The sequence below is a fragment of the Haliotis rubra genome, unplaced genomic scaffold (assembly GCF_003918875.1).
Source record: "Haliotis rubra isolate DU_JTF1 unplaced genomic scaffold, ASM391887v1 Scf45, whole genome shotgun sequence".
NCBI classification, from domain to species: Eukaryota; Metazoa; Mollusca; class Gastropoda; order Lepetellida; family Haliotidae; genus Haliotis; species Haliotis rubra.
The window spans coordinates 421,497-439,565 of NW_025767135.1; the positions used below are offsets into that span (position 1 = coordinate 421,497).

The 18,069-nt window shown below is 43.9% G+C and overlaps 1 protein-coding gene across 1 annotated transcript in view; it reads right to left on the reverse strand.

Moving 5' to 3' along the window:
- Positions 1-18,069, reverse strand: part of LOC124289790 (proteasome activator complex subunit 4-like) — a 63,292-nt gene that overhangs the window by 41,992 nt on the left and 3,231 nt on the right. Inside the window, 11 exon segments of the mRNA XM_046726456.1 lie at positions 164-391; positions 7,356-7,542; positions 9,454-9,660; positions 10,172-10,230; positions 10,361-10,450; positions 11,337-11,453; positions 12,123-12,197; positions 13,163-13,376; positions 14,379-14,423; positions 15,130-15,246; positions 16,339-16,479. Of these exon segments, the coding sequence (XP_046582412.1) occupies positions 164-391; positions 7,356-7,542; positions 9,454-9,660; positions 10,172-10,230; positions 10,361-10,450; positions 11,337-11,453; positions 12,123-12,197; positions 13,163-13,376; positions 14,379-14,423; positions 15,130-15,246; positions 16,339-16,479 (1,480 nt within the window).

Genomic DNA, 18,069 nt, shown 5'->3' on the forward strand with positions numbered 1-18,069 from the left:
TGCATTTCACTTAATTTCTTCTGGCTGTTCCCAGCTTATAGTTTCTCCCAAACAACACTAGAATTTCCTGATGTTCTCATCTGCCCAGAAAGCAGCATCATTATTTAGTTTTATATTCCATGAACGTTACTCTATCCAATATCAACACAAATCATCCACTTACATCAAATATGGGTCCTGAACACTGCTGCAGCACGGAGGTGGTGGTTGACGCCATGCCCACCTCCAGCATGCTCTGCTCTGGGTTGAGCCTGTCCTGGGCTCCACAAGTAGACTCCTGGGCACTGTTCTCCACCAGCGTGAACACCCGGTCCAGGTACTGCAGCACCCAGTCCTCAAACTGGGCCGTTGCCATGCAAACTTCCTTCTCCTCCTGAAATACGATCAGTAGTTACATAATAAAGCACACGACTAAATGGATAACAACTTCTTGTTTATTGCATTGACCAATGTTTCGTGCAGTCACTTTTCGCTTGAAAACGGTATAAGAACCTTAACCGAAACGTTGCTCTATGTAATAAACAAGAACTTGTTATTCATTAATACATATGGTTTATTGTTGTCCTATCAACTTCTAGAATGCCGATCAAACAATCAGTACTTGCATGCTACAAACCACATCAAATATATCATACTCATATATCAATACTCTACATGACTCAGATCCAGAGCAGATTTTCAAGACCTATGGCAGATCTTAGCATTGCTTACCATGGCCATGATGACATCAACCACATCAAATATAGAAGAGGGATGAACATGTTAGATGATATGATACAAATATCACCAGCATTGTCTTAAACCTAACACACATGTAACTGTATGCAAGAACTGAGATAGCATTGTCAGAATTAGGACCTAACCCTGTGACACCACCAGGTTTAATACCGTGACATTTGGATACCTTCTTTTGGCCAGGTGGGACAAAACAAAATGACAAAGCAACATCAGCTCAGAAATGAAGGGTCCTTGGAGATACTTCAGATAATTTCGTGTCCCTTCATGTACAGTAAAACTATTAAGTAATAAGAATCAATGCTGCTAATTTATACAAACCTGTAGAGGTTATGAATTCTTTGAAGAAAGTCCTCCTTGGGGTACATATAAGCATTAAAATGTCCATTTTAAATCCTACGACAGTTGTAACTATATTTTAATAAAATATTTACAAAACAAAAACTCGCTTTTGTCTTGTGAGACCACCCCTACAGGGCCCCACCGACCAACACAGCCAAGAGCAGGTAACTCTCGCCGCCTACCTCGTGACTCACTTTTCATGCTGAACGGTCAGACAGAATGAGGGGAGGCGGGTGGTTTTCAGACTCTCAAGGAGGACTTTCTTCAAAGAATTCATAACCTCTACAGGTTTGTATAATTCTTTTCAGAAGAAGTCCTCCTTGGGGTACATATAAGCATATGACAGACTCCCAAAGATATTTGAGACGGAGTGGCATTCTGTCTGGCAACAACTAAACCCGCGGTGGAGGAAATCTACAACCGATACGAAAATAGAAAACACCGAGCCACCTGACCGCTGATGTCAATCAGACGGGCGGAACTAGAGAGCCCAAGCTTATATGTCAATTGGCTCAATATCAATGACATAAAACCCCGCCCCAACCATTACAATGGAAGGAATGTATGGGGACATGTCGAAACAACTCCCAACCCTAATATAGCCCCAGCCAGACAATCGTGGCGAGAGGTATAAGGGTAGGGAAAGCGTAAAAAATTTAAACGCTACAAAGCCAATAACCCAGGAGTCGAGCTAATAAGTACTGCAAACTAATGCTCGAATGCAGCCCCTGTTTGGAAGAGGGCTTGCCGACCTCGATAAAACCCAGAGAAATTATTAGCCTCGCTAAAACTTTCTGAGGAAATCGAACGAAAGTACAAACGCCATGCATTGTAATGAAAGTGAAAACACCCCACCAAACACTCTCGGCGCGAGGAGGGTAAGTGTAGGCCACCATCCCACAAAGCTGATTAACACAGACTCCCAAATACCGGCGGCTCGAAGAGGGAAAACTGTAAGCCGCATAAAAATCCCCTGAATAGCTTAAAAGCCGAAGTCAACATATGTTGGCTCACCATTACACTAACCTGGTCACGCGACATGCGCGCTCAAGAGAGGCATACCAAACAGTGCCCCGTGGGGGTTCGCGACTCCACCCGCCGCCGCAAGACGGGTTAATAGCATATGACTGGTTAAAGCTGCTCAAAACGGACCCCGCCTCTTGAAGGGGACGTAAGGGACGATGTACACCCAAACCCGACCCAACCCGAAAGGATGGTAAGGCTAATAATGATGTAGTGATATGAAATATATCGACATTGAACACAGAACCGATACCAATGACCAGTTACTAACTTGGTCAGGGTGGCAGGTCACTTCCACTGGAGAGAACCGAAGATCAACCGAAAGCACTCCATCCTTAGAATGCGCATCAAGTTGGTAATGGCGAATGAAGGCGCTCTGCTGGCTCCAAAGAGCCACAGAACCGATCTTTCATTGAGCAGTGCCGCTGTGTATTGTCAACAAAGCGCATCTGCCCTACCCAGTCTGCCTTCAACCCTCGGGAGGTAAACCGTATCATTGTAACCATACAATTACGGAAACAAGCCAACGAGATAAAGTGCGCTTTGTTAGCAGACTCCCCAGTCTTCCCGCCACCAAACAGCACACATGGGTACCCGCATCGATCCCTTTGTTCGCTCGTTTCGGACAGGCACGGGTGAGCAATCGAAAGATTGGTCCCCGCGCGAAGGCTGGGTAGTGGAAGTGCGATATGAGCAGTCACGGGAAAGCAATATCGCGACTGAGAGTGGTAGGTATCCGGAGTCGAATACGACATGATCAGTATAAAATACTGTCAGTGTCGGGTCAGTGGGAATCGCATGGATGTACCCGACCCTTCTACCAGAGTTCACCACAACAGTAAAGTCGCCTTCCACGCCAACAAGTGAAGTGAGAGAGACGATATACTTGAAAAATTAGGGCCAGACAGCCAATTGTGAATAAGTGGCAATTTTAAGGTGGGCTGGTCGCCGACGAGGCGGTCGAACCCTGTTCATGCCAGCTACGACGCCGATGTACGAGAGATGCTGCTCTAGGCAGAGCACCATCGAACGAGGTGTGAAACGCGGAAATAGCCATGGAGTACCCGCAATGGTGGAGGTCATAAGGCTCTCAACCAAAACGAGGTTATAGTAACTCCAATATCCGAACTAAGTCCGCAGAATAGGGATTATGAAATCCCCTATCTGCACACCAGCTTCCCACCTATCAACACACTGAACGGGTGTCAAATCCCAGGCAGAATTGTGTCTGCAACGGTTGCAGGAATTCGCAGGTTTATACCCGACAGAGGCCAAGCCACCCAGTGAATCCGAGGATTCGGTGTGGCTCGCGCAGAGTGAGAATGTCTGGTCGAAGAGGTAATTCAATCCCGGCGCATGGATCGAACACCAACCTGACTGCTGTCAATTCCAGCACATTGATGTGCAGGTTGTGACTTCGCCTCAAGAGGCTGCAGGTCACCCAGAACATCGCCTCTAACCCGGTAGGGATGTATCTGGCTGGACTGAGAGCGACGGTGTCTCCAGGGTGGGGACCTCGAGAGACGCCTGACGCCTGTCCATCTGACTGCGAGGTTGACAATTCCGCCCAGTTTCAGAACTGATCGTGGAGGTCCCCAGACTCAACAGTTATCTGAAACCACGATGAGTCAGTCGCCTATGTACGGGTGACAACACCGCACTGCGATCTGGCTATCTGAGCTGTAATAAACCTCAATTTGGTGAACACCCTTGGCACCGTGAATGTAGCCTAAGGAGAGCACACGAAACTGGTAGCACGCCCCGCCAAACAAGAAACCGGCTGCAATCTTGAAATCAGGGTGCAATGGAACAAGGAGGTACGCTGACTGGTGGTCGATTGACGCGCGCCAATCCCCTGTCTCGCAGATGAGATCACCGAGCCGTGTCTCCATCTTGAAGGACAGTACCTCTATAAACTTGTTCAGCTCTCAGATGAGAATGGGTCTGAACATTCCGCTCAGAATGGCAACTATGAAATAAGTGGAGTCAAACCCCACATATTCCTGACCATTGAAACCACCACACTGGTTGCCTAGCCCAGCAAAGACTGGATCTGGGCACGGAGTATTGTCGCCGCCTTCCGGAAGCCGACACAGGAGTGTGTCGCCCGCCGGTGTTTGCGCAGAATATAGTAACTCCCAGCAGTCGGCAACTTAACGCTTGCCGATGCCTGGGCACCTGAGGAAGTAACGAAGCTCAACAGACTTCCGTGATTCCTCGAACTGTCCCGGCGATATGCCCATAACCGCCTCATCATTTGACTGGCACAGCTACAATGCAGTCCCTAGCCAGATGAGAGTTGCCCCCGCCAGATGCCGCCCAGAGTCGCCGACGGTAAAATTCCACCGGGCGCTTCCCCTTTCCACCAGCTCCTCAGCAGCTGAGAGAGATGCCGAAAGTGGAGCATACAGCGCTGAGCTGTGAAGGGGAAAGAACGGCAGACTTAAGGGAGAGTGTGAGGCCTTGTCCCGATGCCGCGGTTGAAGCAGGCTTCCTCCGGAGGCTTAACTCCAACGGTTCGGTAGTCGACATGGACAACACCTGAGGCAACACAGCCGCCGATTCTATCTCGCGACTTGCCCTCAGGGACTAACCTACTTAGTGGTAAGTTCAAAGTAGCTTAAATGAGCCGGCTCAAATCGACTTGTCCACTGTAATGAAGCCTGAACCCCGATTCCGAGGCACATGTGAGAAGCCTGACAATCAAGGTTTCACAAGCACTCAGACAGACCTCGAGCGCGCGGGTGACAGTCACACCCGCACACTCGATGGCATCTAGGTCAATACGCCGATAGACATCAGGCCGAGACCTGAACTACCGGGCGCCGAGACCTGAACTACCGGAGTCGGAATCTGCGCCTACCAGTGCCGGCCTGGGTCGGCGCTTACCCACGGGTTCAGAGAATCCGCAGAGCCGAAGCTCAGCTGTTCTAGACCGAACCCCGATCCCGGTGACACGAGGAGTAGCCTGATAAATCAGGTTTCCCCAGTACTCTCCAAAGCGCACTGAGCGATATAGTCAAACATAGCCTATAGCGCTTATATAAATACCCATACATACACATGTATGTATCGCCAGTGCTCGGGTCGGCGGTTCGAAGTTCAACCCCGATCCCCAACACATGGGAGTGGCCTGACAATGCAGGGCTCCCCTGGTGTAAGTGCACGGTAGACCTCGGCGCCAGCCGAGGTGATCGGCAGCTCGTCACACTCAACGCCTCTTGGCCAGGGCATCGATAGACATCAGGCCGACCTGAGCTAACAGCCGGGATCTGCTCCGCATCGGGCCGGGCCCAGGTCGGTGCTAGTCCGATCTGCAGTCCCGGTGACACACAAGGGAGTAGCCTGGCAATGCAGGTTGCCCCTGGTGGACACAGGTAGACCTAGGAGCCGAGGTGATCGGCAGCTCAGTGGAACCCAGACCGGGCCGAGAGGAACCTGCCGATATACAGGTTTCCCGGCAACCCCGACTGACCACGCATGCCGAGGTGTCCCCGAGCTGGTCGGCGCCAGGCGACCGCCAGTCAGGGCACCAGGGCAAAACCTGCAGGGCTTAAACCTGCATCGCCGGGCGCCAGGCTCGCGACGAACCTGAGCCCGGCTAGGTCGCCACAAGGTGCCGGCGGCCGAGGTGTCCCCGAGCTGGTCTGCGCTTAGGCGATCGCCAGTCAGGGCACCAGGCTAAGACAGGGCAAAACCTGCATCGCCGGGCGCCAGGCTCGCGACGAACCTGAGCCCGGCTTAGGTCGCCACAAGGTGCCGGGCACACCATCACCTGAGCCGGCCAGGATCAAGCTGCCTGGGAGGAGGCGCTGCTCTCCGAGCCAGAGCTCGGGCCGCAGCCAACCCCCAGATGCGCCCGATCCACCCCGACGACAGGCGCGGTTGAGCTCCTTGCGAACCCAGACAGCACCGCGGTCAATCGGGCGGAATTTCACCACAGACGACACCTGGTGAACTTACCTTCGAGATCAACACTTTATGCGAGCCGAAGCCCTTACGGAGCCCGACATCGCTTATCAATCATCGAATTGACATTATGTTGAAGAATATGTTGCTGCAATAGTGAAGCAAATTGAGTCATATTTAAGTCAGCAACATTGTTTATGGGGAAACGATAAAGGGATTTCCTTAGAAACCTTTTATCAAATATTATCCCCGCCTGAAGCAGATTAGTGAAAACATAAAATCTGGCGTTGTCGGAAAGAATGCCGCGGAGGCGAGAAACCCAGACAAAACCACAACCTCGCCTATGAGCCACGCTGTGTGTAAACGTATGAAATATGTATCATAATACAACATAATGTAACAGGAATATTGACGCAAGGGCGCTTATTATGAGCATCCTTGATCGTCGTGGAGCCGCCCTCGCTAAACACCGGAGGCACACTTTATAACCATCCTGTGGCGTAGTGTGCATGGCACAACGCGACAGGGCTTAAACTGCAACAAACAGAACCACGCCAGTGTTACTAGCAGGAACTGTGAAGCAGCAAACACATAAACACAAGTAATAGCAAGAATAATCCGCGACGGGCTTATATATAAATGCTACAAGCTACAGCCATTTAAATACTAAACATACAATGCAAAGCAGAAAAAGGCTAGCCACCCCTGCGTACTAGTGATAGAGTAAAGTTGAGTGATACCTAAACTAACACTATCAAAATTACTCAACAACGACTTACCACAAATTCGCTGAAAAGAAAGAGAATTTAGGCAAGCCTACCATATAATATGCAAACATAATATATGAACTCCCTACTACAAGCTACCAAGAACATATAGCAAGGAAACCACGATCGCTGTCCGCCATTTTGCCTGCCACATGGCTGGAAAACAGAGAACCCACGGCAAAGTTACAACAAAAGATGAATGAAAATATCCACATATGACGCCCATCTAACGCCTCGCATGCGTAGAAAAGGAACCATACATACAGATTGAGACTCTTTTACACTCATCGTGATCGGTAGGAGAGCAAACTCGAACTAACACCACGCACGCCTATTCAACAGAACGACAGCATGAAAAGTGAGGTACGAGGTAGACGGGCGAGAGTTACCTGCTCTTGGCTGTGTTGGTCCGTGGGCCCTGTAGGGTGGTCTCACAAGACAAAACGAAGTTTTTGTTTTGTAAATATTTTATTAAAAATATAGTTACAACTGTCGAGGATTTAAAATGGACATTTTAATGCTTATATGTACCCCAAGGAGGACTTCTTCTGAAAAAGAATAACAGCATTCACTACTTACCAGACATTTTTTGAAGTCATTGGGGTCGATGCCTGGGAGTGAGAGATTGAGGAGGGGGAGGAGATGGGTGGGGCCCTGGGGGTACCATTTCCCTGCCCTCAACATCGGCCGAGCCACGGCCACGATACAGTTCATGCATGCTATCAGGCGGTGAGGTTCTATCAGTGTCTCCAATGCAGGATACATACTGAAATCAAAGAAAAGTGGATCAAGAAAGATGAAAACCATGGGACCCAATAAAACAAGTGTTTGCCACTGATATGGCAATGTCCCCCGCTGCTAAAGAATGGAATATCTATATTTACTACTTTTAAGGGGGGGTCACATACAAGATGCCTGAAATGACTGGTGTCTGCATAATCACCCGATGTAGGCTGTCAACATACTTGAAAACATTGCCTTTAAAAAGCGGTCAAAGTATTGTGGTGACCTTGAAGATAAGGTCAAGGTCACCCAAATAAACTGGTGTCTGTGTAATACCCCAATGTAAACTGTCACCAAATTTGAAGACATTGGGTATAACAGTCCATGAGATATCGCGTTAACAAGAGTTAAAAGTGTGAAAAGTGTCGTGGTGACCTTGAGGATAAGGTCAAGGTCACCCAAAATCAACTGGTGTCTGCATAATCCCCCAATGTATGCTGTCACCAAATTTGAAGACATTGGGTACAACAGTCCATGAGATGTCGTGTTAAGAAGAGTTTGAAAAGTGTTCAAAGTGTCGTGGTGACCTTGAAAATAAGGTCAAGGTCACCTAAATACACTCGTGTCTGTGAAATCCCCCAATGTAGGCTGTCACCAAATTTGAAGACATTGGGTACAACATTTCATGAGATATCGCGTTAACAAGAGTTTGAAAAGTGGTCAGTGTCGTGGTGACCTTGAAAATAAGGTCAAGGTCACCCAAATCGACTGGTGTCTGCATAATCTCCCAATGTAGGCTGTCACCAAATTTGAAGACATTGGGTACAACAGTTCATCAGATATCGCATTAACAAGAATCGGGACGTACGGACGGACGCCGCTGAATACATAGTCCCCCGTTCCGCGTTGCAGCGGGGGACAATAAAGTGGAAGAATACTGTAAACGTACTTATTTTCGCGTGGTGCAATTTTCGCGGAATTGACAGTTTAGACTACATCGCTCGGTCAATTATTCGTGCAATCAGTAATTGCCGGAACTGCCAGCTGTCTCTTTGGCCGCCACTAATAGCAGTGAAAACAAACAGAGTGGCTTAACCTGTCAGGCGGCGTTTATTGCTTACTCACAGGAAATCCCTATCTGTGCGATATACTAGTACACAGTAATCCGCTACTCACAGAAGAGATGAAAACACATCAGTCTTATGTTCAATTCTGACGATCTGATCTAATTAACTTCTACTGTATATGAAGCTCTTTGTGATTTCAAACAAGCCGGTTGTTGTGAATGAGATGATTGAGTGTTAAGTGACTATTCGCTTCATGATGTACTGGAAAATAAAATCTTAATGAATAAATAAAATACTGCTGTATTATTTCTTTCCGAGTCGTTTCATGGTAATCTGTTTTGTATCAAACCATCTGTCATGTGATCAATTTCCATGGCGGCCACAACACACATTGCTGTTTTCGCTAATTTGGCGATGGGATTTGGCTCATTATTTAATTATGTTTTGGGAAATCCATTACAGCGACAGTTAAGTATGATTCTTTATGCTACTATCAGTCGCCATTTCAAGATTCCCCGTGATTTCTGTCTTCAAACTTGATGTGTTATGGTAACAACTCAGGGCGAAGCGGGCTAGACTGAATGAATGACAGGTTTATTCAAGCGGTGTATAAATTTTTTAAAGCTTAAAATATTTTGCGTGAATAGCTCGAAAATAAAACCTGCGCGAAATATAATACGTTTACAGTATATAATCCGAGGAGAAGTTTCTTTGGGGGTCTGCCCCATTTGTGATATGTTGAATACAAACAACAGTTATCAAGGGCAGGTACAACAGTGAACACAGAAGATTTCCTCACAGTATATTGCTAAATAACCCAGATGAATTTCCTACATTCACATGATTCAGTCTTAGAGTCTTAGAACTACAACTATCAATGTACTCACGTTTCTAGCAGTGGTGGAACAGTCAACTCGGGTCTCATGGTGGCAAGATGGCGAAGAGCGACAGCTGCATCCTGACTGCCATGTTTACCGAACATGGCCACAAAGGTAACATTCTTCATGCAACTGACAAACTCTGTGATGTCATCCTCCGTCAGGTGCATGGCCTCGGGGATGCGCGTCTCCCAGCTGGGCTTCTGGTATCTCTCTCTGTTAAATCACAACTTACAAATCTCAGGCACTACGCACTGATGGGAACACATAGGATTTGACTACAAGGCCAGTTTAGGGTAAACACTTTCTATTTGCCCGACAAAATGTAATCTGCACCAATCATAACTTAACTTGGAAGTAACTGTTGGAATAACTGAGTACCAAGCAGCAGAGGTTTTCAAGGATTTTTCTAGCCTTGCATTCAACCTCTGTCAGAAAACATTTCCAAGGGTTTTTTTTACAAACTTCCCAACTCAAGTTACTTAGTAACAACTTAACATAGGACTTGGACAGGTAACATGTCTATTTCACTGAGAAAGTAACAACTGCCTGGCAAGGATGCTCAATTTGGAATAGAGGATAAATTGTTGTGTTTTGCGGCTTTGAAATCAAGTCTATCTAAGTAATTCAGCCAGCTACAGGTTAATAAACAAACATTTCAAACAAAGTGAAGGATTAATTGGTTCATGTCACAGTGTGTATTTATTATGGTATCTATTCTTCTTACCTGTGCAATCTCCTGATGAAGTGTTTAGGGAATGCCATAAGAAGACCACTCAGCTTCACCTGAAAAACATAAAATAGACATCTGTAAGAGCCACAGACTCACTCAGGTGATTAGAACATTAACAACAACATTTTGTTGACTATAGCTATGTTTGGGAAAATGTTCCAGTATTTCCATGTAAGTACTCACATTCCATCTGCCAACATTAGAGGGGTAGTAGAAGGACTGCAGGGCCTTGAAGAGTTTCGTCACACGTTGCTGGACAGAGTTGTTTCCTCCCTGGAAGTAGCAAACATGTTGCTTAATCGCATGTGACAAATCTATGCATGGAGATCTGAGGACACCTGAGGTGCTCATGTTAAGTGAACTTTCTAACCAGCCTATCGGCACCAAGGCTTCTAAGTTCTTGGTATGAGCCAGTGATGCATTCAGAATATCTGATTTCTGCATCTTCAAAATAAATATAATTGAAACCCAAATATGAAAACATACTACCACATAGTTAGATTCTTTGTGACATTGTTTCATAAACCTTCTCATTTGTTATCATCATGGATTCTGCATAAAAAAGATTACCGTAGCCGATTTGCTGTTGTTCTGTGGCCGTATTTTGTTTTGGCCATACAGAAAGTACCAAATGAATGTGCTTAAGAAATAGTGATCAGGGTTTTAAGCCGCTTAGCAATATTCCAGCAATATCGCAAAGGGGGACACCTGAAATATGCTTCATACATTGTACCCATGTGGTGACTTGACCCCAGGCCTTCGACATGATAAGTGAACACTTTAATCACATGGCCATCCCACCGCCCCCTGTTAAAGAATGGTTTTAGAGAGATGACACGTGATTGCCTCAAGATCTTGTGTGTGCATCATTTATCGTTTTGACTGAGTTCTCCTCATGTGACCTTCTATGAAGATGTTCTCAGATCTGGACAAAGGCAGTATTGGAGTAAAACATTTGTCTCACTTGGCTCAGTTGAAACTATGACACCTGTAGATTTGTTAACCCTCCATTTTATTTGAATCCACATGTGAGCATGAAGTTTCAAATATTTACCATCCATACATATACTTTCATGATACAATATACAAATGCAAGAATATCTGATATCATTCATGCTTCGTTAGAAAGGCCCAGAAACTGATGATTCTTACTACTCACCAGCAAAGATACAATCCATTGGACTGTCTGGTTGATGTCATAGCAGTTGTTGGCCTTGTTTGGTACTTGCTGGGATCCAACTGGCAGGTTGAAGCTACGCAAGAATCGAGTGAAGATCTGAAGTGGAATACAGACGTTATCAGAAACAGCACAAGCAGTGCAAACTACAGCGACTAGACCATTACATATCTTATTTCATTCACATATTTATGTTTAATGCCACAATCACCCATATTCCAGCCATATGAAGGCATTCAGTAAATAACTGAGCTCGGACCAGACACTTCAGTGATAAATATTAGCAGCAATGTTCCCTGCTGTAGGGCTACAACGACATGCAATCAATCACATCACTGGGCCTTAAATGTATTTGTCACCTCTTACAACACCATGTACTGGCTTGGGGACAAATTCTAACTAGGAATTAACCTGGGTATGACACACCAATATAAAGATAGAATCCCACATGTTGGTTGGTTTGTTTTACGTCACACTCAGCAATATTCCAGCTATATGGAGGCAGTCTGTAAATAATTGAGTCTGCATCAGACAATCCAGTGATCAACATCATGAACATCGATCTACGCAATTGGGATACGACGACATGTGTCAACCAAGTCAGCGAGTCTGGCCACTCAATCCCGTTAGTCGCCTCTTACAACAAGCATGGGTTACTGAAGGCCAATTCTAACCTGGATCTTCACAGGTCTATCCCACATGTACAAGCTACTATTTAACTGTATCATCAGAGCATGTCACAGCTAGAGATATGTTAGTGCTGTTTACCTGATCTATGTTGGGACTCCAGTCTATATAGCCGATGTTGTCTTGTGTGAGTCTGGAGAACAGTGACACAAGGCTCTGCAATAGTGGGAACAATCAAGTTACAGAAAACTAAGAACTATAAACTTCTAAAACAGGCATACCAAAACTATTCAGTCCTTTGATCCCATTAAGCAAAATAATATCATTTCTTCTTCTAGCTGATTACATCACCTTTAGATAAATGGTTAAAGAAACTCAACATACTGATATAGTTATGAGGAGAGTTGATGTTTGTATTACTGCTTATTGGAAGTATATAGCTGTATCAATACCAGAGCTCCAGATAAGATTTAGCTCATGTGGGTACTGTACCCACTGTATTTTTTTGGAGTGGGTATTATGAATGTTGAGTGGGTATGTCATTTTCCGTTACCCACTGTTTTCAAATATGTGCGTATTTCAGTCACTTTACTCACCTAAGTATTACGTCATTGAGTAAGTTTACTAAGCAGGTATGTTCTGCCTTATGTCATACCTAATCAAAACCAACTTAAATATAATGGAAAATATTTCATAAAAGCTCACTCATCCAATACTGACATTACAACACTTGTCCTATACTTACAGTACAACTTGATAGCAATCGATGTCTTTTTCATTACGCAAGCGATTTTTATAAATATATTCCGTACGCATTTGTTTTAAACTTTTTGCGTAACTAACATTTTAAATGCGTAATTGGTACGCAACAATTATTTTTCAATGCGTAATTTAATGCGTATTTTACCTGGATACGCAGCTTATCTGGGCCTCTAAATACAACAGTGATAAACAACAGTGATAGAAAATATTAGTGCTGAAGAGTGCAGCCAGTGTCTGGCAAGTTGTATGACTACAGAGGAAAATGTGTAATATTGTTACTGAACAGGACGGGTGTATTCTTGGTTTTAAGTTTCAAAAGCCATATCTTATGACCAGCTGTTTTTATTCCATCAGTCCTCAAATGAAATCAATTCAATAAAACTTGCTGTCACTAGTAAAGAAAGTAGTAAAATACTTACATACTCCCAGGAAGGGCCATTGTGAAATGACAGCCACAGTTGAACCAGTTCATCAAACCACAGCTTGTAGCCCTTGTCGTAGTGTTCCGGTGGTAGAGACGTGGGTAGGAACAACTCCAGGTAATTGAGAGCCTTGATGACTGTGACATCAAATGGGCAGATAAGTGGACGCCATTCCTCCAGCATCTCAGATGTAGATTCCAGTGAGAAATACCTACACAGAAAAATGCAAAAATATATATTTAAAAAAGTGCTTTATGGCTAGGGGATGGTGCTGAATTTAAGGGGGCTTCACTTTTTGTCCTGGGGGTGGGGTGGTGGTGGGGTGGTGGGGTGGGGTTGTTTATAGAGTGGGGGTTGTTTAATAAATATTGTACTCATGTACTGGTGTGGGGAGAGAGAGAGAGAAAGCAATTTTGTACATGTAGAGCCTAAACTGGAGAGAGAGAGAGAGAGAGAGAGAGAGAGAGAGAGAGAGAGAGAGAGAGAGCCCATAACAATCATAACAGCCCCCTATATTCATGTGGGGAGAAAGCCAAAAGTGATACAGGTGTCAGATGTTTACCCCTTCGGTGCACACCACCATCACATGTATGTAGCTGACAAATACTGTGGCGTCTACATGCTATGTATGATGAGTAATCGCTGTGATACTTTGTATTCAGCAACAATTAAGCTGCATCACTGTGAAATATACATTCACTTAGTTTGACAAGACAAACAGATGGTTGAAAGCATGAGCAACAAACCACTTGGCAAGAGCATGACAAACAATTAGCCAGGCAAATACTGTAACAATCTGAGCATCACTGGTAAACTGTTATAAGTGAGCGAGTTTAGTTATATGCCGCACTCAACAATATTACCAGCTATATGGCAGTGGTCTGTAAATAATCGAGTCTGGCCCAGACAATCCAGTGATCAACAGCATGAGCATCGATCTGTGCAATTGGGAACCGATGACATGTGTCAACCAAGTCAGCGAGCCTGACCACCCGATCCCGTTAGTCGCCTCTTACGACAAGCATGGGTTACTGAAGGCCAATATTCTAACCCGATCTTCACGGATGTGAACTTTAATTAGGGGTCCTAGGGACCTATTCAGCTATGGAATCCCATTCAGAATAAAATATGAATTCTTGTTGATAGGGTATAACATTGTTTCTTTAGTTGATGCCACAAGGAGGTCAAATTATGATAGACTCATAGTACTTACACACGGCAGTAGCGGACAACACTCTTCAGTACATTTTCTATGTTGCTGAAATATGAAACCAAAAACAATAACATTTAGAACATCATTATTTACAATAATGCAAGCCAAAACATGAAATAAGCAGAAGTGACATACCCTACTCAACAAGGTCAGTGGGTCAATAGTAGTGGGGTTCCGATTAATTGAAATAATCGAAGATTGGTCGAAGTGACCAAACGACCAAGCAATCGATCACATTTTCTCATAATTGAACACAAATGATTTTGGAACTGCTGTTTTGGTCTTTGAAACACTTGACAATGGAACATATCTTCGAAGTTGTCAGGGCCTGAAAACTTGTTTAATTCTTAGAAAACTCACTTCACTAACTGAAAAGTCATGACTGAATATTTCTTGAAGACCCCAGGTTTATGTTCATGATATATCAACATCACTTTAAAGTAGCAAGGTGCATCATGTTATACATATCTGCAATAACAACTTGGATAGGAAAATCTGAAAATTGACGCTAACCAATTTTTATTGATGATTTGTTCGTTGGTAAGGAAGCAATCATCAATTATGAGATTTCAACCAATTCCCAACACTAGTCAATAGAAATAAACTACATACCTAAGTATGTAAATCGCTGATCTTTCAACAACAGGTAGACACATAAAGTGTAGCTAAGCATGACTTTCTCTTCCAAGGAATGATTCTGGTACAGGTCAGTTACAGAAATAGTCATTACTAGAAGTGACAGTAGACTCACGATGGAAACAGCTGCAGCCCATGGTGTTCGTACTGGGAATACATCACAGACTCAACTAGGTCATAGAGTGGTCTCCATGGCAACACTAGGTCTTCACGAGTTAACAGCTCCTTCTTCCTAAAAGACAAGAATCACCATTTATTTGCTTATTTCTTAACTCAAGCATCAGATTCAAAGCTTCAAGATATATCATTATGAACAATCTTTCCAAACACTGAGGCTTAAAATTCCTAAACATAATTCAATTTCGTATGTTGTATTTCTGTAACCTATATGGAAAATAAATGAAAAATAATGGATCTTAAATATTATCAGTTAAGATAATCAGTAAAGATTCAAGTCACATTTGTTTAAGCAAGTTAGAGGTCCAAATTTTCTGAGGACTGCCATTTTCATGTATTTATCAATATGACAAATCATTTCAGAAAAGAAAAAACATTGACTACTTACTTTAAAGATGTATCATACACTTGCAAGAAAGTTTACATTATAATATTATTAAAATATCATCCACTTCAGGTTGTCTTCAGCAACCCATGCTTGTCGTAACAGGCAACACTTATCATCAAATCCCAATTGTAAACCAAAAGTCACTGTGTTCTTTAATCTGATTGGTTGAAAAACGTGATCAAATGGTATTCGATTCCCGGAAATTCGCTGCATATTAATACATGCAAACATCGCTCACACCATTGTATTGTTACGTCGTCAGCTGTGATGACGTCATTAAAATCATATTGTGACGTAGAGTCGGAATGACGTCACAAATGAGCAGCTCCAGATGCTACCATGGGAAACAGCCGAAACGGCCGGCTGATGACATTTCACTGCTGTACCCGTATTCGATGTCAATGAGTGCAGACACAAAAACGTGTGTGGACCTTTTGGTTTACTTTTGTGTTTACAATGTCGATAAACATCATGTGTTGGCCAATTTCCGGGTGTTCCAAATGAATTCGCGTGCTTCAAATACTCAATAACACCCGGAAATTGGCCAACACATGCTGTTTATCTCCTAATTGTGTAGACAGACGCTCATGCTGTTGATCTCTGGACTGTCTGGCCCAGATTTGATTATTTACAGATGGCCGCCATCTAGCTGGAATAATGCTCAGTGCGGCGTTTAACAACAAGCAAGCAAGTCTTCTAAGAGAGTAAAGATTACTACATGTAAACACATCCACGAATATGAAATGTGACAAAACTTACTTAAGGAGAGTTGTAAGCAGTGCTGCGTACTTCTGTACCAGGGACAGTTCAAGGTTTGGGATGGTCATCAGGTCGAACACCAGATGAACCAGACAGATGTGGTCCGACTTGGTGAAGTTGTAGCCGAACAGTCGGATATATCTGCAACAAGGATATTCAGTCACTTGTCAAAAACACGGCCATAGTGTAGTCACATTCATCTAAATCTGTTTCATCAATCATTCTTTTTCACAATTTTTCCATTTTTTTGAATGTGATAAATTTTCTTTGAGCAACACCTGCTGGGATAACCTACAGAATGATTCATCTGAGCAAACCAAGAGGCCTCATATATGTTGACATGGTTCAAAATGCATTGGGGCGGTTGGGTAGCCTAGTTGTTATAGCTTTCGATTGTCACGCAAAGACCTGGGTTAGATTCCCCACATGGGCCCATTTCTGGTGTCCCCTGTCGTGATATTGCTGGAATATTGCTAAAAGAGGCGTAACAGCATACTCACTCACTCAAAATGCATCAACAAAGGCCATACTGGGTCGTATAGAAGGGTCAGTCATGGTGTACAAGGTTAAAAGAAAATTGATTTAATATATTTTATTGAATGTTAATCCATATTTGACAGATCATGTTAATTTTACTGGATATAAACTATACAGTGATACTGAGCAATGGGGAAAATGGCTGCCAGTGGACATGTTGAACTCAGATCAGAATTCAGAAACATTTAGTGAAACTACTGCTGACATCATGCCTGCAAATCTGCACTTGATGGGCAAAGTCATTGGGCCTGGTGGTTTTAGAATCATTAGGCTTTGTGGTGTGTGAGTCAATGGCCCTGTGGTTTGTGAGTCAATGGCCCTGTGGTTTGTGAGTCAATGGCCCTGTGGTTTGTGAGTCAATGGCCCTGTGGTTTGTGAGTCAATGGCCCTGTGGTTTGTGAGTCAATGGCCCTGTGGTTTGTGAGTCATTAGGCCTGGTGGTTTGAAAGTCAATTGCCCTGTGGTTTGTGAGTCAATGGGCCTTGTGGTTTAAGAATCAATGGCCTTATGGTTTGAGAGTCAATGGCCCTGTGGTTTGTGAGTCAATGGCCCTGTGGACGGACGGACAGAATTCCTTGGTATAACTATATAAACTGGAACTTTTAAGGTCGGGGGTATGCAAAAAAGACACAACACCCTTACTGACTTATCATGTGATATTTCATTTAAGTGGACACTTCAGCATCCACAACTTCCATTATTCATGTATTAATCAATAACTTCACACCTTCCAATGCAGCTGACTTCACTGTTACAACTACAGCAACATCAACATATTACAGTGGTTTCATAATCTTGTTTTTCATTTGGTATCACCAGTCAACAAAAACTTCCAAACAAACACATATTAGTGCAAACAGTAATTACCAACATACACATAAAGGACAGAGTACATATAACTGCTGTTATTGAGACTTCTGGTAATATATACTTAATGTAAACTTATTCGTTGAGATGCTCCCCATCCAAACTTGTCAACACCAGCTGTTCAGCCATGTTTGCACTATCATATGATCACTGACCAATGCCTGATTCACCTGCTGTCATGACAGGTGACAAGAAACTCATCAGGTATGCATCTACAGCCTCACAAGTAATACTGCCATCCTGGTCATGCTCACTATTTCGTTGAATATTGCTCCCAATAAAAGTGCTACAATATATTGCAATACCAAGCGATCATATTTCCCACAT